The following is a 24,940-nucleotide window of genomic DNA, read 5'->3' as shown; positions in this document are numbered from 1 at the left end:
GTGTGGTATCAGGTCTTTTACAGTGGCCAAGAATAAGTATTTAGTTTATGAAACAGCACCCAGAGATCTTTTATCTGATATGTCCTTTCAGCAGTCAGAGTACTACGTTATTTGCGCATAACTTTTAGTCATGAATAATTAAAAATCATTAAAAATAATTTTTAAAATATTTTTTAAAAAACATTAAAAATAATTAGTAGTGAATACCTCTTATCTTTCTGCAGGTTTTTTTTTTCCTTTTTAGTTTTCAGTAAGCTGAGCCACTGTTCACTAAAACCATTTTGTGCTCTGCTAGGATTCACCCAGCAGAGGGAGTGTCTCTGCCATCTACAAAATCGTGGTGGTAGTATTATGAAGTAGTACCTAGGCTTCTGATAGCTGGAAAAGCATAGAAATAGGGTCGGGAAAAAAGTATTTTCAGTTGGTAACATTTCTGCATTCAATTCCGTTATTAGGGTGAAGATTGTTATCATTTCCTCTACTGTTAGTATGGAAATCAAAGGCAGAAAACAAAAAAAATAACACAGTTGCAAACATGACTTCTAAAAAATAAGTGTGTGTCCTTTGGCGCTTCGATTTATTCTGAAACAGGAGTTAGCTGTCTTTTCCAAGTTTTAACAGGCAGACCAAACCTTTACGATGATGACACAATGGTTTGTCCCTTTAGAAAGTCTACAAGTACTATACATGCCGCAGTCAGAAGGATGGTAAGTGTAACGCTCATGGGATTCACAGCCTTGTTACTCAACGGAAGTTCAGATTTTATCCATCTTCTGTATTGAGATAAACGGACATAGATCCCAGGAAATTTTGGTCGGCCACAGCCAACTCCAAAACTAGCAATCCCTATGAGATAGTATTTGTTGGTACTAGGGTGATGGCACGCTAAAGGTCCACCGCTGTCTCCCTGTAAATAAACAATATTAAAAAACTAGTAACATATATTCCATTCCAGGAAACAATGTAGAATTAGGTCAGTAATATGTCCACCTTATTTTAAAAACTTTTTTTAATCAGCTAAGTTAACTGGACAGTAAAAATGACAGTAATACATGGATAGTAGTACACAGACAAATTAAGATAAAATTTGGTGATGCTGGGTGATGCTGCCTTGACTAGAATACCACACCTGCATTAATTTCTGTGTCTTTAACTGAAGTTCTGTTGTTTTTCTTTCTGCACCTTTTCAGGCTAAGGCTTATCTCCCTAAATTTTCTCTCTCATCAGTTAATATGAGAACATATTGTCCACACAATGTATAAGTACCAAGACACACAGTAATGAATACACAACTCTGAGTCTTTGCCATATCACCTACTTAAAGGAAAACTGCTGAGGAAAGCAGGAAGTGTAGCAGACAAAGTACTTATGAATACGTTATGGGTTTTAATTATAAATGTCTCCATATCACAACTGGTGCCCCAGCTTTTGCATGCTAGTGCTTTTGATCCGAGAACTGTCTTTTCTCAGAAAGCGATGCTGACTGCTCAGCATTTAAATAAAAATCTTGCCGTATCACTGAACCGTATCACCTTCCAATGCTGCTGCTCTCTTTCAAAAGCATAAAAACAGGCAAGATGCTTGTGTGCTTCACACACACTACATATGTACAGTGATACATGTTTGTGTAATGTTGTATCATTTATTGACATCTTTGTGGGAAGTATTGTATAAATATGTTTGCGGTCTTTCTCCTTTAACTTATTCTTGTCTCCTGCTGAGTATCACTGAATTCTTTGTGTATGTTTTTGAGATGCGTTTTTTCTTTGGAATCACCATCTCGCCTCTCTTTCTATTTATGATGATGCTTTTGCAGTTTGACGTGTTTTCTGGTTAGTATTTGTGCTATTTTAATTAATTGTGCTACAAATGCTGGTCATCATGATGCCCCTGAGACTCTGGCTTGGGGGTTTCCATAGCAGCAGGTCAGGCACTATGTTCATTCTTACCTGACAGGTATCGGTGCCTCCTGATCGAGAGCCAGCGCAAATCATGTTGTTGCTAACCAGACCTTCATACGCATCAGAACTGTTACAGACACTAGAAGGAATGATTTCCACTTGTGCGTCTTTTAACACAGGTGAAGTTTTACCTTTAATGGAAGACAGCATATAGAAAGGTAAAATATTTATGCTGTTGCGTGTAGCAATTCTTACTGTGCTCTTTTTTTTCCTGTTTAGCTAGCTTAAGCATGTTTCTGTACGTATTTAGACATGTATGTAATACAGATCGTGCCTACTTCTAATGGATTTGAACTTAGGTGGGTTAAGGATTTGCAGACTTAGATTTGATGTAGTTTTTGCAATTCTTATTCTGAAGAAACATCGCTGATAACAATACTGCTCACTCGCCTTGCTCAGAATGTCAGAGGTGACTTATCAAACTTATATGATCCCCAGCTGTCCTTGAAATTTCCACACAAGAAAGATGCACACCGCCAACTGACATCACATCGAGTTTGTGCTCATTGTGATTAAAGAGAGAATTTGAGGGAGTGCAGCCATTCATAAAATACATGGGCATCCCTAAGTTCACAATGCCCATCATCAGAATTGTTGTTTTTCAATAAAAAAGTTATTTCTAGCAGACAACATTGAGTACCATGAATCTGAAAATCAGGCTAGTTTTATTTTCCTTTTTTCATGTTATACTTGGAAGAAAGGCTAGAAAATGTATGCCTTTGGTTACATATTAGATCTAATCTGCTTGCAATGGATAAAACACTGAAAGCAGATATTCAGTTGCAGAAGGATTTAATGATGTTGTGCGATGAGACTATAACCTGAACAAATTCAGTTCTCTGTCAGTGAGCTTGAGGGACTGGAACCTGATATTAGTTATGTAGCTTATAACTTGATCAACAATGCAAGCAAATTTTTACCTTTTTCTGCTGTACGCCCCCAACCGCTAATAAAGCATTCTGTTTCATTGTCAACGTGTGGGTAAAGGTGTGCAGGAGGTAAGCAGATAGGCTGAATATAGTCACTGTAGCGTACTGCGGAATCAAGTTCAAATAATGCAATATCATTTTCAAATGTTTCTCTCTTGAATTCTGGGTGCACAGTGATGCTTCTAATAGTTCTTTTTGCTGCGTGTTTGCCATGTTTCTGAAGGTTAAGCACACCCAAAACAGCTCTCCAGGAATGTGGGTCCCTAAGAGAGAATTCATGTGTTTTTTACAATTACGTTAAAGTAAATATGTTTCTTGATGGCACTGTTTTAACCGATTGTTTTACTGCTGGCTGATGCACCTTTAGGAATATACATTGAAAATTCTGTAGTAAATATTGTCCGGAACAAATTTGGCTAATTACCATTCTGTCTGTTTTGAACACCCAGTTTGCCTAATGGTGGTTATGGCTGTTAAGGTGAATTCAGATTAATGATTTAAGCTGATACTGAGATTTTGCTTTCCACCCCATCTCAGCAGAGGCGACCTGGGAGATATTCTTTTGAAAAAGATGAAAACATTGGATTTATTTTGCAGAAAGGGAAGTGGGGTTATACCCATAATACTTATAAAGACTGTGCTTGTACCTAGGTTTGGGAAGGCCATTAACTAGAAGTTACAAATAATGAGTATCAACTTAATATTAAATTTAGAAATAGGGCCGGAGTCATTCAGACCTAATTTCTATTCAAGTATGTTGAAAAAAATCTTTACTGATATTAAGCGGGAATTGAATTTGGCCTGTGATGAGCAAAGGACAAGCTATGAAATTCAGATTAACCTCCAAAATTCTCCAGAGTGTAAGATAAAAATTAAATTGATTATTTGTGAGATAATTCCCCTCTAAATTAATGTTTGTAAAAGTGCATTGAAAGAAACAAGGAACTGATCTAACAAAGTCCTGGTAAATGGTAAAATTTCAAAGTTCAGAGATTTTTACAGTTCAGTTTTCCTTAGGTCATGGTTATGTCAACATAGTCAATACGAACTTCCAACTATGTTAAAGACTACCGAAAGACAACAGCGATCGGCTAGCTGAAATGCTGCAGAATTGCTGTAAGTACAATTAAAAGGCCTGTTCTGAGGAGTGTTATTACCACATTGTCAAAAAAAAAAAGTAGTTAAGTGCCAAATTGTTGGTTCTGTTAACCAGGAAAAACGGAAATAGTGATAAGACTAATGAATATTAATGTTTCTAATCTAAATATTGCAACAGTTTCCTTTTGCGGTGAGCTTTACTAGTTTAGAAAAATGTATTAATCAGAAATATTAGAGCTCCATGGGAAAAAAAAAAAAGCCCCCAACCTAACAAAAATGTCACCTAGATCAAAAACAAAAGACCCTTTATTAAAAATAACAAAGGTTGTTCTGGGCCAAGCCAGAAGTGCATATCTAAGACTTCTTGATGTTGATTGCAAAGTTACATCTTTATATCCCACGCTGGGCTGGCAGCCGCCACCACACACGACCATTACAGCAAAGGTGACAAAGGGGGGGGACAGTCTTTGGTCCTTAGAGCCATGACCAGTCCCTGCTACGGGCTGTATCAGCAAACAGGAGTTGCATCGTTTGGGTCTGCACATTGGTTCTGCGCTATGAGAGCTCGGTCCGTGTATGTCCCATTGATTTGCCTTTTGTTCAGAGATGCCGCAGGTGATACTTTGCTGATCTACAGTCCCCTCCTCGCAGTATAAAAAAAAAAAAGGGCTATTAGCATGAATACATACTGCCTTCCTGTAACGCAGTGGCCGGCGGTAAGTACTGAATTCTTGTTAACTAAAACTCCACCACAAACGTGTGCAAATCGTACGCCAGCTTGGTGAATCTGGAGGCTAACCGACCACGGCCACGCTCCAGTTTGAGCGTCGTGTCCACCTACGATCCGGGATCCCGAGACGCCGTCTAAGAGCGGCCGTTGTCCGCACTCTGCAAAACAGAACAGAGTCGGTTATATCGTTCAAACCAAAAACCAGAGCTTTTGGTGCACTAGCAGCGTTTTGGGGAGTTTGTAGTAGTTGGAGGGGGGTTTTTTGTCGTTTTTGATCTACAGTGTTACTTGCTGCAGGATTTTTGATGTTTGCAGCTGGAGCCCAGCTCCTGGAGATCCCGGGACTGGTTTTGCAGGTTGTATGAAATGTGTGTTATTTCTGCTGGTGACACACGTATTTCTTGGGTATGGAGTTATGGCGTACCTTGAGGGTAAGCAGGTCCCAGTCGCTGCTGCTTTAGGAATTCATCTGATTTAGGCACAGATGAAGTTTTTTTCCGCGTGTCTGTGGGGAGCCCTGCACCACCACAGCCCGACCCCCTTCTTCCCCCCCGCCTGCCCTCTCAGCCCCTTCAACTGCCCGCCACGGCCCTTCCCACACCCGTTGCTCCGGTATAACCACGGTACCCTCACTGAAAGCCCGCGGGGCCGCCACCCCGGGCAGGGAACCCGCCATGAACAGCAGAAGCAGGCGGGCGGCGGCGGACCGTCCCCGCCGCATCCTCCGTCGAGGGGGGCACAAAATGGCGGCGGGGCCGGCCCCGGGGGGGGCGCCGCTGCCAACGGTCGCTGAGGCGGCGGCTCGTCCCGACAGGAGCCGCGGCACCTCGCCGGGAAACTTCCCAGGCGCGTAACGTTAAAAACGAGTCTTTTAATGTTCTGGGGGCGAACAGCGTTAAAACCCGACACACGGCGCAGAGGCGGGCAGGCAGCCAGGTGACCGAGAGGCTTTGGTAAGTGTTATTGGGGGGGGGGGCTGCCCCCCCCCCCCGTCTTTTGTGACTAAATACTTGCGGCTGAGCAAAAAGCTCAAAAAGCTGGGTGTTAAGGGTTTGTTCTGGCTGCTCGTTCTGTGGGGTTGGGACGTGAACAGCCGTGACGGAGCGAGGGGAGAGGGTTGAGGCCAGCGCTGGCCGACGATGGCTCAGGGAGCCCGGGCTGCCTGGCTGCTTCCCAGCGTGGGGAACACCTGAAGGAATCCTTCCCCAGAGTTAACAAGATGTAGGCAGAAGTTCTCTTGAGTTAATACTTTTTTTTTTTTTTTTTTCCCCTGCCTGCTGAGCTGTTTTGCATTCTCCTGCAGCCTTCTCCTGGGATCCTCTGTGGGCTGCACTGGGGTCTGGCAAGGCACACTCAGCAGCACAAGGGCTTCAAAGATGTTTAGAAAACTGACCCTCTCTTCTTATTTGGTGCTTGAATCAGAAACTTAATTTAAGTCCTTTACTGTGTTACCTAGATTCAGACGTCTGGATTAGTCTCTGCCGCGTTGTTTGTGTTGATTATGTCAAGGAATTTCAGCGTGGGCAGGGGAGAAGGCCTGGCAGGGCGGTGTGAGTTACTTCACAGCATAGCCGATGATGTGAGGCCGTACGGGCATCCAGGACTGCTCTATGTTTATGTGTTGTAAGTTCAGCTCCGAGAATTTGGCCTGTTCGAGATTCTTCCATATCTCTCTCATGAGGCAGCATCCATCAAAGATGAGTTTCCAAGTTGGACAGCAGATCTGCTGCCAAAAATACTTCCAGCTGGAATGATCAGCGGCCACGTGCTTTAAGAAACAGAAAGCGCCTCCCTGGGGAAAACAAAGTCGCCTTACAGAGCCGCAGCAGGCGCTGGGGTTACACCAGACTTCTCCTTCCATCCCACCTCCTCTCAAACACAGACCAGTGTGTGTGCGGTTTGCTCACTCATCGGTATTCTCCCACCCCTTCCCTGCCTGCTTTTTGATTTTGTGATGTCAGTTGGAATTAATGTAAAGCAGGAAGCTTGCAGAGATTCAAAGTGCCTATTCAAAAAGCGTGAAGGATGTACTTACTTGATCCCTCTTTTATTATAGCAATAGTTTGTTGTCTTTTTGTTTCAATTACAGTTGCTAGCATGTAATTTGTTTTGAAGGAAACTAAAAGAAATGTATAAATCCTACTCAAACTCATCATTTTTTGACAACCCAGAGGATTGTCTTGAAAATGCCATTTTAAAGGCTGAAAGTCTATTGCAAAAATACCCCAACAAAACAGCTGTTTTTAATCTTTAGCTTGATTGGTACACTACAGGGAATGAAGGCGTTTAATTAGACTGGTTTAGTCATACAGGTAGATGAGCCCCACATTTAAGAGGCTAAAGCAGTTCCATTTAAAATGCTTTCAGTCTTGATCAGAGCGCCTCCCACCCAAAGAAAATCTGGTGTGTGTGGGGAGGGACAACAACACAGGAACCAGTTCTGCTTTAAATGATATACCATAATTACTTATAAAATTAGTGGCAGTTCTAGTTAGCAGACTGTTACTTTTAGGTTTTAACTTTTAGGAATAGGACAGACCGACCAGTATGTTGCTACTGCTTTGCACTATTTAGCAGTGCAGAGTGGTTGTAGGGAAATAAACTTGGTCTCGTTTGTAAGCTCAAAACCAACTTTTTTTTTTCCTTTTGTTTCTTTTCTTTTCTTTTGGTGCAGTGCCTCTGGAATAGATGATAAAGGTAGTAACAAAACTTATTATTCAGATACTCACTGGTCTGAGCAGTCGCAGTACTTCCTTCATGGTGCCATTCACACTGCGCACAGAGCAGAGGACAAAGGCACAGATGACAGCATCCACGGAACCGCTGGGCACCTGGTGCAGGTCTTCGCCCACAGCTAGTAGGAAACGCTCTTAGTAGATAAGCTGGTTCTTGTTCACGCTCCTCGAAAGGGCTTGCTGGAAGTTGGGGTTTGTGTCAGTGCATGTGACTCTGCAGCCTGGTGGGTAGAACTGGAAGTTAGCACTGCAGCCAGTCCCGATCCCCAGCAGCTTCAGCGCTCCTGAGGGCCTCGTGAAGTCAGGGAGATTATGAAATAGCTCCTGCTTCTGCTTCTTTGTTTTCCTTTCGTGAATTGCAGAAAACTTCTCTAAGAAGAAAGGAAAAAATATCTTCTTACAGAAAGGCTCCCAGATGCCCAGGAATGATAGTAGGTAGATGGGCATGGCAAGCAGCGTGAGGCAGGCACGGAGGAAGAGGATGCTGGCCTCTGTCATTTCCAGCTTAGGGCAGAGGATCTGTACTGAGCAAAACTAGTTCTTCTGTGAATTAGAGCCCTTGAAATTCAGAGTGAGCTGCATTCATGTACTTTCTGTGTTCCTCTTGAAGTGTATTCAGCTCCTTGGATTGATCTGGTAGACTTTTCTCTAAAGCTGATTTTAAAGTCCGGTCACAGGCAAGGAAGGGAAAGGCAGGACTGCATACCAAATAGTGACTGTAGCGTCCCAGCTCTGGCAGAAGAGGAGCTGCCGATCTGTTAAGTAACTGGGACAAACTGGGCAGTACAACTTTGTATGTAACCACTGGCAACATGTCATGAGATGCCCTAACTTGGTGTTCAGCAGTTTCAGGTTACAGGTCGTATTTCTTAAAGCAACCGTATGTTGTCTTTAGTGAGCCGAAGGAAATTCATGCAAACTCTGGATTTGCTGTAGGCGTTTCATTAGGAGTTTGATTAACATTTCAGTTAAAACACGTTTGTTTAAGAGTTAATTTACCACCCCGTTGTAAGTAGCTGGATGAGCTAGACAGCTACTTGCTCTGTGCTCTCTCTGCCACAGCAGGTTTCAGTCTTTCCACTTCGTGGACACCTAAAATAGTTTGGTATGCACATATGGGCTCCTTTGCAGTGAATCAGCTTGCTTTTCTTAGTTATCTTTCAGACCTTTGATGGGAATCATGGAACAGAGATAAAACAGTTTATTAATTCGGTAATCGCTGCATACAGTGTATGGCTTGGTTTTATTAACTTCATAAGCTTGAGTCAACAATGAATGGTCCGTTCTATGCTAAATGCATTCTGTAAAACTTTTTCAACTTTGCAGTCGCCAGTGCTTTTTCAAAGGACTTGGCAGCAGTGTAGATTAGCCACTAGCGTTTAATTGCTGAAGGACTTAAGGTCCCAGTTCTGTTGTGAATTGCACTGGAGAATTTTGGTTTTCTGTTGAGTGACAGCTAGTCCTGTTGTCCGATGAGTTACTTCCTCCCTCTAGTGGGAATAAAGCAAATATAAAATCCAGCATACGGCAGCATCGTTACTAGACTGCTTTATTAACAAACTGTGTTGTCATACCTTCATACCTCCACCTTGTGGCCACTACATTAGAGAAACAAATTTGAACAATGGGAGTTACTTTCTGTGTAGACCAATTGGATGTGTATGGAGCACAAAATACATTAATTTCTTATAAATATTGTCTGTACCAGGTTTTAATTCTTTGCTGCTGTACTGCAGGAAATCATAGAAAAGGTTAAATAGTGGCCAAGAGAGCAGCACCTTCTCTTGGTCTCCTAGGGGAGTTTAACTGGAAAACTTTTATAATGGAACTCCTGGCTTTTAAAAGAGACCTCTTTAAGGTGTGATCTAGATTGGAGGGGGAGTAGAAAATGAAGAGTTTAAGCATAGGTAAAACATGTTAGTAAAACATGACAAAAGGGCTCTAAGGACGTGGCTGATCTAGTAACAGCATTTTACAGCAGAGATGAGATTTCTGCTATCTGATTTAACAAATGCCAGTTTTCTCCCAGTGTAAAGAAAATTTCCATTTTTGCTTTGTAGGTGGCTGTTTCACATTAAATCTGCGCTGATAGCATTAGCATCTAATGGCCAGTGAGGACTATGCCTAGTGAACTGGTGTTGTAATGAGCACTTCCCTGAATAAACAAAAGTCCTGTCAGGGAGGGCTGTACTGGCACAGGCGAATGAACGCCTGCTCGTAAACGTATTTCATAATGGGAAGACTGAAATGAAAATGCTCGTAGTGATGCTGTATCTATTATGCATGTGTCCTGTATTGGAAACGTTAGAGGTTGGGCATTATTCTCTGCCCTTAGAAACATGTTAGCCCCCTGTACTTGCTTGCATCTATCTTCTGTTCCCTTTCTTCCCTCTCCCCCTTCTCAACTCTTTTAAGATGCTGACTCCTCCTTTATTTTGTATTGGACTGAAACGTGTTATCTAGAGTTCTTTCCTGTTTGCCTGGTCCCTGTGCAGCAGCTCTATTTCAGAGCTCTCTCCAGAAAACCTATCTAACAAATGGAAGAGTGTGATTCCCAGTTTGGATGAGCTGTGGATGCTCAGGAAGTTTTTCATACTTTTATTCTGGGTAGCCAGCTGCTGTATATGGGCTGACTGCAAGGGTGAAAAACCATCTATAAAGCATGAAAGGAGTACTGAAGGGAGGTCCTGTGTCCCGCAGCGCTCATGGTCATTTATTTTACTGCATACCCAATGATATGAGGACTACTAGGAATCCAGTAAGGCGTGACATGAATGCGCCTCAGATTCAGTTCTGAGAAATTAGTTTTCTCCAGCTCCTTCTCTGTCTCTCTGCTCAAGGAACACCCATCTCCAAAATACTGCCAGACTGGGTCGCAGACCTTTTGCCAAAAGTAGGTCCAGCTGGAATGATCTGCAGCCACATGCTCCAAGAAGTAGAAAGCTCCACTCTGGAAAACAGTGCCATGAAAAGGACTTAGGGTTGTTCACTTCTCTGTGCCTTTTATCACCTCTCTGAAGACCAGCCTCCTTTCCGAGATGTTATGCATGCTAGAATCATGTTTGTTTTGAACAGCAAAGTCTCTAAAAGTGCCTACCATTCAGATTTTGTTGAAGATGGTGGTTATTGCTGGATGACTACACGTTTACTGATAGGCACAACTTAGCATTGTGCAAGAGGCAGTGCGGTCTGACAGCAGGAACTGCTGGCACCAGGTTTTTGTCTCTGCCTTGGATGATCTTGGACAAACCACTTTAACTTCCCTGCGTTTCAGTATTTCTCATCTGAGAAATGTGAATAAACAGTTTGCTTACCCTACATACCAGCAAGGAAAAGAGTTTATTTCTTAATGTTTATAAAATGTGTGAGATAGCTTTAGCAGGCAGAAATCTAGTGTCCCAGGGTGAGGAAGAGGCTACAGTCAGTGTACGTAGTGCATAATAGTTTCGTCATTATCAGTCTCGTGAACCCTATCAATGTTTAATTGTATCTTTGACCACATCTGTTCAATGTCTTTCCATGTTTATAAATAACAGATAAAAAGCAAATCTAGTATTGTAAGCAAACCTTTCCTGTGAAACTTGTTCAGTGGAGCCAAACAGAGAAGAAGTCAAGGGTTCAGAGCTCATGTTTCCTTCCCCTTCTTAGTGGAACGTGTTGGGTATGATCTTACTCCCTCTTCCCTAGTTTTGCTTTGTAGGAGTGTACAAGATTGCCTCAAGGAATTAATTAGGTTTTCAGCCACACGCAGGCTGAAGTCTCATTTACCCGTGGACACTCTGACCAGTTACACAGATTTAGCTCACCTGTGTGGATAGGATTTCTGTTAAGCTTAATTTAAACTCTTGCCCAGTTATTCTGAGATGAATGGAGAAAAAAGTATTGGAAGAGCAGTATGGGAATGTGGCATTTTACAAGTGTCACCTTAGATTATAATGAAAATACCTGCTTAGGTGGACAAGTTTTAAAGATAAGAGAGAGAATCGCTAGAGAATACATACACGTGGCAACTATGAACTGAAATGGTTGTTAATAATTTACCCATGTTACAATGCACATTCCTGCTTCCCTCCCTGTATTCCACCATTCTACTGCAGTAATCCTGCTTATCCAGCACTGCTCTGCTCCTCCTCCTAGCTCCCAGCACCTCCTGGGTTGTATTCTGGGGTGGGTTTTTTGGTTTTTCTTCTTTTCTCTTTCTTTCTGAAACAGCTTTGGCCTTGGAGTTTTTGCAGGTTGCCCAGCTGCAAGTGCAGGAGCCAGGCTGCTCAGATTGAGTAGCTGTGCCTCTCACTTGCCCCGGGCAATCGGCACCACCTTGCAGGTACTCCAGACCTCCTCCGTGCTTGGCAGCGCACCAGACCTGCTGAGGAGGGACAGGGGAAGCAGGCTGAGGTGGTTCTTTCATCTGCAGGTGAAGCAGGGCAAAAAAAAAAAAAAAAAAGACTTAGGAGTGGATAAGTGGGTATGCTGGTTGATTTTAAACTCTTTCTTGGCCTGGCGAAGGTGATGGCATTTATCCTAAGTGTAGGTCAGTACACACAACTTGGCTTATCAATGACACAAATCAGCATCCCCGATCTCCCTCGCGCTGCCGCAGCTTACCGGCCTGAGCACTCGCAAAACCTCCATCAGGACTTTCTTGATGTTGGTCACCGAGCACAGCACTAAGGTGCACACCACCATGTCCATGGTGCCATCTGGAATTTGATGCAGATCCTCGCCAGAAGCAACCACCAAATGTTCAAGCTTAAGGTGCTGGTTCTCCGAGAGGCTCTTGAGGAGGAACTTTCTGAAATTGGGATTAGGGTCGGTGCACGTCAGCCGACAGCCCGCGGGGCAGAACTGGAAATTGGTGCCAGTGCCCGTGCCGATTTCCAGCAACACGAGCTGGCCCGGAGGGCCAGCAAATTTTCTTAAGCTGCTGAACAGCTCTTGTTTCTGCTTGTAGACCTTGTGGTTGTAGATGGGTGACACCTTCGCCATGACATGTGGGAAGACTTTCTTATAGAAGGAGCCCCAGAAGCCCAGGCAGGCGAGAACGTGGAGGGGCAAGAGGAGGAGCTGAACGCATCGCTGGAGAGAGGCAATGAGCAGCATCCCCGGAGGTGACCGGTGTCAGGCGACGTGCACACCCTGCTCGGTCTGCAGCCCTCGCTGCTGCCGGGGCCACCTCTGAACCGGATGTGTATGTCCGTCAGTCTGTCCGGCCGTCAGTCTGTCCGGCCGTCTGTCCGGCTGGACGCCAAGCGTCCTCTTAAAGCAGCAGCGGCGCGGTTGTGCGGAGCTGCAGGGAAGCCCTGGACGGGGGCGGGGGCAGGAGCACGTTGGTTTGAATTGGTTGCCTGTACGTAAACGTTTAACTGAATTGAATCCCGAAGCTCGGATCCTGCCTTGCTTCGAGCCCCTTATCTGGGAGAAACGACCGTTCCAAACCTCACACGAGTATTTTGCTTATCCGTTTTGTGGAGTGCTGTATCATCGTGCCTCTGACCGACCGGCTGGGATCCCTACTGTGATCCCGCAGGTTTAGGTACCAGCTCGTCTGAGAGGAGATACAGACCTTGTGTAAGAGCAGGATTGCACCCAGGGTGTAGGAGAAGTCTTTTGGACCGCAGCCATCTCTCTGGCTACCCCCATGTAACAACTTGTTTAAATTACAGGGTCATTCCAGCTACTAAACTTTGTTTACCTTCAGTTGGCTTGCGTGGTGTCTGTTGTAGCAAAGATATACCGTCACCTGGTTATTATGACAGAAGGACAGACAGCCCGTGTGCTTTGCAGAGGTGTGTATAGGACATATCCCTGTCCACAAAGCCTAGGAACTGACGAGGCAATTCAGAGGTCACTACACCGAAGGTGAAGGGAGAAGTGAGGGCTGTAATGATGAAATAAGGAAAAGGCAGTATCCTTATCAAGCAATTTTTTTTTTTTTTTTTTGTACTAAGCAGCTGTGTGCTCCTTAAAGAGACAGCACAGTGCCAGGTAGTTACTGTTCAGATCGAGAATTACAGAATTATCTTAGTTCTGTTGCCTAAGTTCTGGGTGGTTTTGTTCTCTTTTAACCCAAGGAGAGGTTTTATTAGTTTTACTGTTCTGATTACAGGCAAGCAAAACCATTAGCTGGAGTTGTAATATTTATCTGCTTTACAAGGCAGCATTATTTTGGAAATACTTTCAGACCCTGAGTGTGCACATTTTCTGAGGATTCCCTTTCGACCTGGATCGGGATAACGAATTAGATAGTCCTGATGGCTGATCAGAAGGGTGGATGGGGCAGTCGCCGAAAGTATAACTCCGTATAGGGATTGGGCGGAACTTCATGCCTCTTATCCGGGATAGAGTCTCTCCTAGGCTGTGCCAGGATCACTTAGGTCAATTAGGAACTTTTTTTTGGTTTGTTGTGACTGTTCAACCTCTGAGGGCATTGACCTATTTATTTCTTTAAGCGCCTTGCTTAAAGATATCTTATACAAACTGTAATAACACCCTCGGGGCCCCAGAATGTCCTTGAAGTATTTCTGGTGCGTGGCCGGCCCCAAAGGGACCCGTGTGCCCACAGTTCCCAGCAGCTCTGTGGGTGCCCTAGTTGGAAGCCCGGGTGTGCTGCGGCATTTCCATCCGGGGGTCGGCTTGCCTCGCTGCCCGCCTGGTCCCTTTGGCCAGTGCTGGCAGCTTTGCCTGGGTGCAGCACTGCGTGCTTCAAGCTGCTGGCACCATTAGCTATGTAGAGAAGGTATTTTTTTCTTATGTTATGTGACCTAACTTTGACGTTTGGATGCTTAAACACTGTATTTGGGAGGTGCTATCCTGTTTCTTAGCAGTTTGCTATCAGTGGATTTTTCTCCTATATTTCAGTGTTTTTATTTCCACTTACTTCACAGCTACTGGAAGTTTAAGCCTGAGTGAGAACCAAGCTACAGAAGGTCCAGTTTGGACTGAAAATTTCTCAGAATCTGTAGCTTTCTGTAGCAGCATATTTAATGTGTGTGTAACTGCTTTTGATTAGTTATGGATTGAGGTATCTACATTTTTTAGGTTGCGTCTGCCCTTGTGTTACAGTAGGGTAGTCCCATAAAAGTCAGCGATGTAAAGTGAGGGCAGATTTAGTTCCTGTGTCATTTCTAAAGCAAGATAAATGAGTTCTCCAGCACAGTGCTGTGTCCTGCTAGCTTGTCTGCTCAGCACACAACCCTAAAGCTCTGGTCAGAGGACAAAGATTTAAAATTCTGTGAAGAGGACATTTCTGCAAGGTGGATATATATATTTTTTTTTTTTTTTTTCTGAAACAGCAACCTAATACAGTGTTTCAGGTTGTTCTTTCAGCAACACAGGCACAGTCTTATGGAGAACAAGAACTACGTAACAATAAAAATTGATCCTAAAATTGCAGTTATAAACTATAGGTGTAACATTATAGGCACACATTCTGTATATAAAGGAGGAGGAGTTGTCCTTCTTAAATGAAGAGGGGTAACTTGGGTCAATTATTAGTACTCTCTTATTCACTATATTACTGGAAAAAACCAGAAATCTACATATATGATGGGGTTGTAGGTGAGGACAGTATTCCATAGTAGACTTCCACCTCTTTAGTGAGCTGCTGGGCACTGGGGAGCTCCACAGCTCCCTGAGAAACCTGTCAGGTCCTGAGGAAGGACCTTTGAGAAGAAATCTTAATAGCCCCAGTCGTAATTAGAGGGAAGAAGCCAATACAGTGCGTAGATCTACCGGACTGTCCTGGTTTCAGCTGGGATAGAGTTAACTGTCTTCCTAGTAGCTGGTACAGTGCTATGTTTTGAGTTCAGAGCGAAGAATGTTGATAACACTGATGTTTTCAGTTGTTGCTCAGTAGTGTTTAGACTAATGTCAAGGATTTTTCAGCTTCTCATGCCCAGCCAGTGAGAAAGCTGGAGGGGCACAAGAAGTTGGCACAGGACACAGCCAGGGCACCTGACCCAAACTGGCCAACGGTGTATTCCATACCATGTGACGTCCCATCCAGTACAGAAACGGGGAAGTGGGGGGCAGGGATTCGCCGCTCGGGGGACTGGCTGGGTGTCGGTCGGCGGGTGGTGAGCAATTGCACTGCGTATCATTTGTACATTCCAATCCTTTCATTATTGCTGTTGTCATTTTATTAGTGTTATCATTATCATTATTAGTTTCTTCTTTTCTGTTCTATTAAACCGTTCTTATCTCAACCCACGGGTTTTGCTTCTTCTCCCGATTTTCTCCCCCATCCCACTGGGTGGGGGGGAGTGAGTGAGCGGCTGCGTGGTGTTTAGTTGCTGGCTGGGGTTAAACCACGACACGGACAAAGAGCATCACTGCATGTAGGACGTAAATGTCGTTTTGGCACTTTTTTAATTCTTTTGTAAAATCTTACTGTTTCCAGATAGTCCAGGGATGAGGTCACGGAGCTCTTCTTGGTGATGCAGTCTGTGATGTGCATGGCCATTTGAAGTTTTAGTGTATCTTCAAACTGTAAAAAAAAAAAAAAAAAAGAAAAAAGAAAAAGTGTTTGGCTGATACAAAGTTTTCCTTTTGCTCTGCTGATGACACCCATCACAGATCACGTTCTGCGTGTGTTTGTTACAGGACTTTTGCACTTACTTCTGAGGTCTGTTCTGCGTGGATAGTAAATTAGACTGTGGTCAAATGCTGGCCTAAACTAAGTTTGGCTCTGCTAGTTCGAAATTGTTGGTTTTGAGCCACATTCATCCCCGGGCTGTTTGCACACCCGCCCGGACAGGAGCCAGCCGGCTGCTGGGGTAAGCTGAGCATCTCCAGCAGCCCGGGATTTTTTCCACCGACACCGCCATGGTTCCCAGTATCTCGGACGATCGCGGTGGGGGGTGTGCTCTCTGTGGTACCGGTACCGGCTGGGCAGCCCCCCCCCCCCCCCCCCAGTTCATCCCTGAGCGGCAGTTCGCGTAAGCTCAGCTTAACCTGGCCTAGAGCTGCCCCCCTGAAGCCGGCGGCACCTCTCGGGGTGGGGGGGGCAGGTAGGGCTCAGCTCCTCAGGCACTCGGGGAAGCGGCTCCTCCGGGCTGTCCCGGCTCCCTAGAGAAGGAGGAGGGGAGGGGGTTCCCCGGTCGTGTGTCCCCCCCCCTCACTCCCCGGCCGGTAGCCGCTCGGTGCGGGCGCGGGGAGTTTTGCCACGCTCCCTAAGCCCTCTGCCGGCAGGCAGCGGCTGGGCAGGGGGCCGGCACGCCGCGCGGGGAGGGGAGGGGGGGTGTAGGGGGGGGGGGGGCAGCGCAGGCAGCGCACCAAGATGGCGACAACCGCAGTTCCTCCTGCAGCTCCCCCACCTCCGCAGTCCAGCAACGCCTTGCGGGAGACGCGCTAGTGCAGCGGCCACAGTAAGTTGCAAGCCCCGGCGCGGGGGGCGGCCGGGGGCTCCCAGCCTTTGCTCCCCGGATTTTTTTATTTTTTTATTAATTTTTTTTTTTTTTTTAAATTCATGCCCCCCCCCCGCTTCAGCAGCACACACTCTTCCCCCCCTACCCCCCTCCTCGGGCGGGGGCTTTGCCGCAGAGCGATTTTCCAGCAGCTCTTGGCTTGCATGGGGAGCGATGTCTGGTGCAGTGGGGAGCCGGCTGGGGGGGGGGGCAGGACTAGCCCCCCGCCCCAAATCCACTTCTTCCAGCGGTGGCGGAGGGCTGCAGCGACGCGGGGGGGGGCCCTGGGAGCCTTTCCCCTCTCCACCTCTCAGAGGAGAGTTCGCCCCCATGGATGCCCGTTCACTCTGCGCTCAGGGAGGGGGTACCGGGGTGTCCCCGCTTCTCTCCCCATCCAACACCGCCCTCCGCGCCCAAGTAGCGGCCTGGGTCCTCCAGGCTCCCACGGCCGACCCTGCCCCAGATGATGGGGGACGGTCCAGCCACCCTCTTCCCCCCCCCTCCCTCACACCATACCCCCCCCCCCCCTCAGCTGCAGCCTGAGGTTCCCCAAGCCCCGCGGGGAAGGGAGGGTTGCCAGCCCTCCAGCCGGCTGTCTCTGCGGCCTTGGGGTCAGCCTTCCCCGAGCTGGGAGGGGGCAATCTCCTGCTACACCCACCCTCAACCTGGAGCAGCAGGAGCTCCATTTGGGCCACCTTCTCCATCCATCCGTCCATCCATCCCACAAGCCAGGGAGCCCACAGGGCCCTTCTCCCAGGCCCCTAAATTTGGGGTTGTGCTCTTTGTCTGCATTGTGGGGAGGGAGAGAGGAGGGATAATTGGAGTTCTTCTCTGTATCCCTTCCCCCCTCAGCCCTAGCTGCAGAGCTGGTACAGCCCTCCGCCACCCCCCCCTTTTCTCCTACTGTTTGGCATCCTGAGACTCCTGCTGCCAGGGGAGGGGGAGAAGTTGGAGGACGGAGTTTTGTGGGGGAGATGCATGGGGCAGCTTTGAGGTTCCAACCTGACCCAGATGTTGGCATCATGGTTTGCGCTCTTATTTCCTTCCGCCACACAGATTTTGGGGGAATGGTGAGGGCAGATTTGTTTTATTTTTTTTTTTTCCTTCCTGGGGAGAGGGAATTGCATGTTCACAAGCTTTTTCTTTTTTTAAAAAATCTGGGTGTCTTCTTCCCCTCCCCCCCCCTCCTTTCTGGTGCAAATTATGCCCAGCTGATGTGGGGGTGGGGAAGCTGGAAGAGACGCTCCACGGCAGTAGCTGCAGATGATCCGAGGTAAAGTCTAAAAGTCTGACGGGAAGGGGAGTGTGTGTGAGCAGAAAGCCTGTGCGTGAGGGCCAACACAGCTGGAGCTAGTCTTCTGTAAGGGGCCTGAGCTGAATTTTGGCGAGGGATCCCAGGTGTGGTAGGTTCATCCACTGCTGGCTTTCCATGTGGGCTGTGTTGCGGGGGTTTGGCATGAGATCCTTGAGGAGTTGGACAGGTGGGGTCGGTTTATGGGGCACTGGTTGTATTTCTGCTGTGTGTAGACGTGTAACCCAGTCCTTGCAACACTGCAGCATTCCACCCCCAGTGGGTACCCATGACCCGTATGTCCTCATTTCACACTGGGGAAGATTTAATTATGAAGAACGAGGGTGTTCTAGGAGCCCGATTGCCCCCTCCTCCCGGTATCTTTAGAGGCAGAAAGGGAAGAAAGCATTACATCAGTGGTTTTCTCATGGGTGATGGCTGGCAGTCCTGTTTTGGAAGGAGAGGGCCCGGAAATAATTCTTGCAGAGGAGCGCTTATTTTTCTGTGTTGGTGATGGATGCTCTTCGAAAACGAGACGCCGATACGGGACAGGCGGTGTGCAGGAGGTAACCCCGATGGCGGCTGCCTTGGAGCACTTCCTTCCCGAGGGAACGGCGTTGGGTGGGGGGAGTTCCTCTCGCCATTCCCCCGGTGTTTTTCCTCTGAGAACGTTGTCTGGGATGTTGGAGGGACCGGTAGAACCGGAGTTGGCTCCGGTTGGGCGGGCGGCGGGTGCTGAAGCGGACAGCTCCCGGGGCCGCTCCCCCGCCCTCCCCCAACCGGGGTCCCCAACCCGGGGCTCACCACCGCTCGCTGGATCTCGTCGGGTTTGGTTTTTTTTTTTGGGGGGGGGGGGGGGGAGAATGCTCGTTACGTAAAGTTCTTGAAGCTGTTTGTAATCTATAAATAGCCTCGGGCGCTGTAAAGCGACAGGAGGGGGGTTAATGGGTTTCAGAGTGACAAACAAATGGGCAGGGCTCATAGCAGCACTCCATAATGCAGATTTCCCTACAAGTTAAGTGTAAGGCCCCTCAGAGCTTGGCCAGTGGTGTTTCCCATCTGCTGTGCGTTTAGAAAGTCCCCATTCTTAGCTTTGAGGATGTTTAAATGAAATGATTAACAACATGACCACAGGGCTACTTGGTCCTTTTTTGCATGTTTCAACACTTCTACAGTGTCATTGATCCTGGGTGGAAGGACCTGGACCTATTACAAATAATTTAACCAGTTATATAAGCTCATACGTATGGCTTCTATCTAGATCGTGGTATAGATATTGTACTGCTCGGTGGAACAAGTATAATTATGTGAATGTTTTGTGAACAGAGGTGGAAAGCTAGGTTTCTAACAGACAGAAGAGAGAGTGATTGCATGTTGCAAGAAATTGAGCGTGGATGTACTTTCATTCTCAGTTGAAGGAGGTGAAATAAAACAGAAACAAAGTCAGCATGGAGTGAAAATGAAGTAGCTTGAAAATCTAAATCCACCTTCCTCCTTTTTGTTGTTATGTCTGCATTCATTTGTGGGTTTGCTTGGCTTGTTTAGCGTGCTTTTTCACTAAAATGAACTGACACGGCTTCACATATCAATTGATCCTTACTATTCTTCAATGACTGGAGAGGCGCTTGGCCCTGGAGGCCGTATGTGACTCTGGGGCATGCCGTGTTCATGCGGTCACATGATTTCCATTCACTATCGATTGCCTTCCTCCCGAAGCGGCTGCAACGGCCATTGACATCAACAAATACACTGGAATCAATAAGTTATTGTTGTGTTCAAAGAAATGGTTTAGATTAAAGAAGGTGCAGTAAGATAACAAAACAAAAGCGCTAGAGTTGAGAACAAGCATGGGGAAAATAATTTCAGAAGCCACAGAGAGGAGATTGCATGTGATGGCTTATGTTAGTGATAGTAGGGTAGAGAGCTTGTCATTGTTGGACTATTGGCTTGAATCTAGTGGTGTTCAGAAATAACTAAATGCTCGGACTTTCCCCCTTACGCCCTATTATTTCACTTCTGTGTGGAGTAGACGGTTGCTAAGCTGGAGAATGCAAGTAAAGAACAGGTGGCTTACTGCTGCAGAAGTGTATTGCAAACCCTCCTTGATGTTAGCTCAGATTCAAGACTGGCTTTTAACACTTTGCGTGAACTTCTGGCTTATGAAAGACCGTCTTTAAATACTGTTCCAAAGTTACTCTAACTTCTGCCTTCTCTTCCCTCAGTTTTGTCCTGTAACAAAGTATTAATTGTGCCTAATGGAGCACATCATCATACAGGATATTTTAAGTAGAAAGAGTAGCCAGCAGGGACTGGACTGTAGCAAAACTGTGGAATCGCTCCTTTCTGAAAACAGCCATTTCAAAACGCACAAATCTTGCTATCTAAGACTTAAAAGTCCCATTCCATGTTACTCATACTGCTCCTGTGCTAGCAGAAAGGTTTGAGGATTTTTAAAGTATTCTGAGCAGTTAATTCCAGGAGGATTTAAAAAAAAAAAAGTAATGTTTTTCATTGTTGAATAGCATATAATGCATTGTGAACTTTACAGGCAGTGGTCTTACATAAATAAAACCTTCATTGCTAGAGAAGTAGGGAGCAGAAAATATTGAAAATTACTAAAAGCCATCTCCTTTCTCTCTTTTTCTCTTGATGTGTACACTGTTACTTATTTTTACTGGAACTCCCCCATATGAATTTTAAAACCAAATAAAATATACAAGCACACAGTTACTAATTTATGTCTGTTTGGGCACGCTTTGAAACCATTCAGCTTGACTACTGAGGGAGGAGATGGCGCTTGCTTGGGATCAGAAGCTCTTACAGCTTGTTGGGGCAAACTCAGCAATATCTAGCTCTCTTTGGCCATCAAGATGATATTTCTGGCATTGGGTTTTGAGAAAGGATACTTGGAAAACAGAGCAGTTGAAGCTCATCACAAATAGCTTACATACCTGTCCCCAGTGCTTCAACTTACCTAATTTTCTTTTCATGGCTAAAGGCATGCCCAGGCATAAACTAAATTGTTTCTATAACTAATGCTAGCTAACTAATTCTGAAGACAAGAATAATAAATAAATAATAATAAAAGTTGTCTTTATTTCCAGGCATGTTGAATTTCAAGCAGTTCTGTGGAAATCTAAGAGGTGTCAATGCTCAACATCATTAAAAAACAGACTGCTTCAGAGGAGCCCAACTCTTAACTAAAGGAGCCTGGAGTTATAGTTATGAAGTTGCAGAGCCGGATACCTGATACTTAGGCCATTTGTGGATTTAATCAACCTTAGTGATTTAATGTGACTTAAGTGATGCATAGGCCCTTCAGTGTGCGATATATTTCACCTGAGAGGGAAAGTATTCTAGAAGCATAAAGTTGAACAACAAATGGTGCTATTCCAATGGTGCTTCCAGCAGGAGATTAACTTTTTATTGACTGTCTGGTGAAATCAGTAGCAGGATGTAATGCTAAGACAACCAGGAATAGCTGACATTAGGGGAGGGTGATTTTTGTCTAACCAGATGAGTTATGCATGGGGTGATAAGAAAAGATGAAGATAGCATAACTCAGGCAGCCGTAAGGAAATACCAGGCTTGCATAGGTTGTATTCCAGAACATTGCAGAAATTCCGAGATCTATGTTGTGTAAGAGCAGAGAACTAGAAGGGGGGTTATTTATTCTCCTCCCTTTTATATTTGTCCATATTTGTACCATTTGTTATCGTACCATTTGGAATCATACCATCTGAGTGCTCCACAAGCTTAAATGAGTTCCTACAAAGTTATTGTGTAGAATAACAGTTACCTTGCTCCTATTTTATGGGTCACTGGTAGGCTGAATGAACTGAACAAGGAATTGAATCTGGGTTAGTGTCTTAACTATTACACAGTAACTGTTTTGAACAATTCTTTGTTCAGAAGTTAGGCTTTAAAAAGGGGAAGTTGAAGTGCTGCACTTCAGCTTCCTTGGTCTGTATGAATCTCCAAGTTCCTATGTGAGATTGGTGATAAATGCAAGTCAGCTTTGAGTAATGGCTAACGTAGAGAACTGGGGTTAGCTATATTTAGTTCTTGTAACTTACTGAGTGATATTACAGAAGTCATACTGCTACTGGTAGGGACTGAAAAAGCCTACAGTACTAGATCTTTAGTTTCTCAGGTTTTTATTAAAGCATCTTTAAATATTAGTATGTTTCCTAATATTTTTCTGTTGCTTTTGGTTGCTTTTGTGTTTCTCTCTCCTCCCTACGTTTCTGTTCATTTTTTACCTTTAGAGGTGTGTGTTCCAGTTCTTTTCTGCCACTGCTGTTTCAAGAGCATAACTGCTTTCTTGCCCTGTCTGGAGTCTGCCCTTGAGCTCTGCTTAGAGATGAGTGCCTGGGAAACTTCTGCAATGTTTTACATAGGTTGGGGAAAATGACCAGCAACAGAACAATAAATATTGCTTGCTAGTGAAGATATTTCCTCTTCCTTCCACTTTATAGCATCAAATGTGACATGAGAGCTTTTCTAAGGGAAAGGTTCCTCCTGCATCTCAGGCGGTTGTATTGCTGTACTTTTTCATTGATAAAATTGGCCCATTCTAGACACACGGAATTTACTGCAGATGGAGAAGATTGGTGAGTTCTTCTGAAGGCCATTTCCAGCCATGGATTTTCTCAGGCATGGATATTTTGGTTTGGCTTGAAGCTTTTTAGGCTGTCATGCAGTAGAATTTCAGAGGACTGTTCATCTACACTATGTTTTCCTTTCTGCCCCAACCCTGCACGTCCAAATCAAAAGCCATGTGTGTCTGTGCGGGTTATATAAAAATTCATATAGAAGGGCTCTCTCTCGAAGGGACTGAAAGACGTACTGTGAATGACTGCATCTTGCAAATTAATAAATGAAGAAATGTATTAAAGCAAAGATATTGCCTCAAAAGTGTTTTTTAATTTATTTTGACAATCAACTTGAATAATTTATTAGAATATTTCATAATGTACCAGTAAATGGACTGCTGGGAACGTTTAGAAAAAATAATTAAGTCTTAGCAACTGGGCACCTCAGAACAGCATTTTTTTCTGGTGTAAAATCTTTGATCTTTGAAAACTGTGTGTGTAAATATGCAGTCTGGCCCCAGGGAGTTCTGTGCACCGAACTCCAGGTGCCCAGGATGAATTCCTGACTCCCCTGAAGTCACTGGGAGCGGCACTGCTGATCCCAGCGGTGCAGTGTCGTTCCTGATGCAGTTATCCATAGCTCGGTAAAACACGTACCTTCTTCTCTGACTCTACCTCAATGGTGAGTCTTTGTCACAATTTTCACAATGTCTCTCTTGTTAGAGGTTGAAGAATTGTGTGTGGAAAGTGCCAAAGTAAATTCTAGCATTTATTCTTACCGATTTCTGTGTATCCCAGCAAGACCATACTTGGTTGTAAAATAAAATTTACAAGCTTTTTAGTTTAAAGCAGCTTGCCATGCAGAACAGCCTAGGCTGTGCTTCAGCAGACCAGATGTACCATTGTGGAAGTGTCTTTATTGATGAAGATGAGGATGAGCCACACAGCTCTTATAGAACAGGTACTTGTGAGACGAAGGAGTTGTCTCGCTCTCAGGTGCAAAGCTGGCTGCACTGGGTGTAGGGAGGTTTCTGATGGCTGGAGACAGTATTAAAGGAGGAGGCTGTTATATATGGCCCATTATTAATGGGATTGGAGCCTGGGAGAGTCCCAGTGCTTGTGATCAGCTTCCAGTTCTACCACTGATTTCCAGGTGACCTTGGACAAATTCTTTTCCCTTTCTGTCTGTCTCTCTCTCTCTCTCCAGAGAAACTTTTCTACTTAAATCCTGAGATCTTCAGGATGAAGATAGTTTAATATTTGTTCATTCAGTCAACATGTGGATAAGGACTAATTTTAGTAAAGGTGTTTAAGTAGTAGTTTCATTTAAAAAAATCAAATAATTAGATAGTGCCTCATGGTTTTTGAATACCCTTTAGTAACTAATTGAAGCACACAAAAAGGGAAAGGAATGAACACCAGCTCACCCTCTTGGTTGTGCTTCCTACACAGGCCTCTACAGCAGAAAGTTTTACCAAAATAGGCAGACTGGAGCCTGAATTCACCCAAAAAGCAGATGTGCTGACACCCTTGTTCTGTGTGGCTGGGTTGGGGGGGATTTTTTGTTTGGTTTTTCGCAGATGTTCATGCAGTCTCAACTGATTTGGTTCTTCCAATGAATACTGAAAAACCCCTCCTTGGTGAATGCTGACGGATGTTTAAGAAATATTACCATATCCTCATGTGAAAATTTTTTGTTGTTACTGACATGTTCTTTTCTTCCTACTGAGGAAAACAGTAAATCTTGAAAGTGGAAATCCTTGATATGCTCCCCATTTTTTGCTTCAGTAACAACTGGAATGCTCCACACATCCAGTTTTAACCACTGCTCCTTGCTGGCAGAAAGGGCTGCAGGGGTGTTGGTTGCATGACTCTGTACAGCCTGCTCTGCACTATCACTTGAGCCTGGAGAACTTGGTGGGGCTGTGTAACTGAGGCATTCCAAACTATTCGTCTGTATGGATTTGGGTTTTTTTTAAAATAAAACTAGCTCTCTGAAATATCCTGGGTAGTTATGTCTGTGTATGCTGTATAAACGTAAAGATTAGGGGTTGGCTGTTGGAGCTGCAAAGCACAATTTGTCATCGTAAGAACACGTAACGCTGTGCTATCAAAGATATAGAAACTGCTATATAGGTCTGATTTAAGGAATTAAATAAACATTCCATTCCCATCCTTTCAGTTTACATCCTAGTTT

The 24,940-nt window shown here is 45.0% G+C and overlaps 4 protein-coding genes and 1 long non-coding RNA gene across 5 annotated transcripts in view; 1 reads left to right on the top strand and 4 right to left on the bottom strand.

The window, feature by feature from the left end:
* Positions 1–47: 47 nt before the first annotated feature.
* TMPRSS12 (transmembrane serine protease 12) lies at positions 48–5,447 on the bottom strand. Its single transcript, XM_052809859.1, has 5 exons — positions 5,346–5,447; positions 4,678–4,876; positions 2,882–3,153; positions 1,950–2,092; positions 48–907 (listed from the first exon to the last, which is right to left on the bottom strand). The coding sequence occupies exons 1-5, from the start codon at positions 5,437–5,439 to the stop codon at positions 635–637; spliced, it is 981 nt and encodes a 326-aa protein (XP_052665819.1). The 5' UTR covers positions 5,440–5,447; the 3' UTR covers positions 48–634.
* Positions 5,448–6,270: 823 nt separating this feature from the next.
* Positions 6,271–8,536, bottom strand: LOC128151971 (putative methyltransferase-like protein 7A). Its single transcript, XM_052809863.1, is given in 2 exon segments — positions 6,271–6,510; positions 7,448–8,536. Coding segments are annotated over 2 exon segments (741 nt in total). The 5' UTR covers positions 7,952–8,536; the 3' UTR covers positions 6,271–6,273.
* A 1,605-nt stretch (positions 8,537–10,141) lies between these two features.
* Positions 10,142–12,655, bottom strand: LOC128151968 (putative methyltransferase-like protein 7A). Its single transcript, XM_052809861.1, has 2 exons — positions 12,059–12,655; positions 10,142–10,403 (listed from the first exon to the last, which is right to left on the bottom strand). Exons 1-2 carry the CDS (start codon positions 12,551–12,553, stop codon positions 10,167–10,169), a joined length of 732 nt encoding a protein of 243 aa, XP_052665821.1. The 5' UTR covers positions 12,554–12,655; the 3' UTR covers positions 10,142–10,166.
* A 38-nt stretch (positions 12,656–12,693) lies between these two features.
* Positions 12,694–16,299, bottom strand: LOC128151972 (uncharacterized). The gene is made up of 3 exons (XR_008238505.1): positions 16,070–16,299; positions 15,843–15,938; positions 12,694–13,331 (listed from the first exon to the last, which is right to left on the bottom strand). It is a non-coding gene; the product is annotated as an uncharacterized LOC128151972 (long non-coding RNA).
* Positions 16,300–16,702: 403 nt separating this feature from the next.
* Positions 16,703–24,940, top strand: part of SCN8A (sodium voltage-gated channel alpha subunit 8) — a 59,951-nt gene continuing 51,713 nt past the window's right edge. Inside the window, exon 1 of the mRNA XM_052809832.1 lies at positions 16,703–16,818. The gene's annotated coding sequence lies outside the window, so the exon portion shown is untranslated. The remainder of the gene's footprint in view (positions 16,819–24,940) is intronic.

The sequence above is a fragment of the Harpia harpyja genome, chromosome 15 (genome assembly GCF_026419915.1).
Source record: "Harpia harpyja isolate bHarHar1 chromosome 15, bHarHar1 primary haplotype, whole genome shotgun sequence".
Lineage (NCBI taxonomy): Eukaryota > Metazoa > Chordata > Aves > Accipitriformes > Accipitridae > Harpia > Harpia harpyja.
Note: the sequence above shows the minus strand (reverse complement) of the source record. Positions and strands in the feature narration are given on the sequence as shown.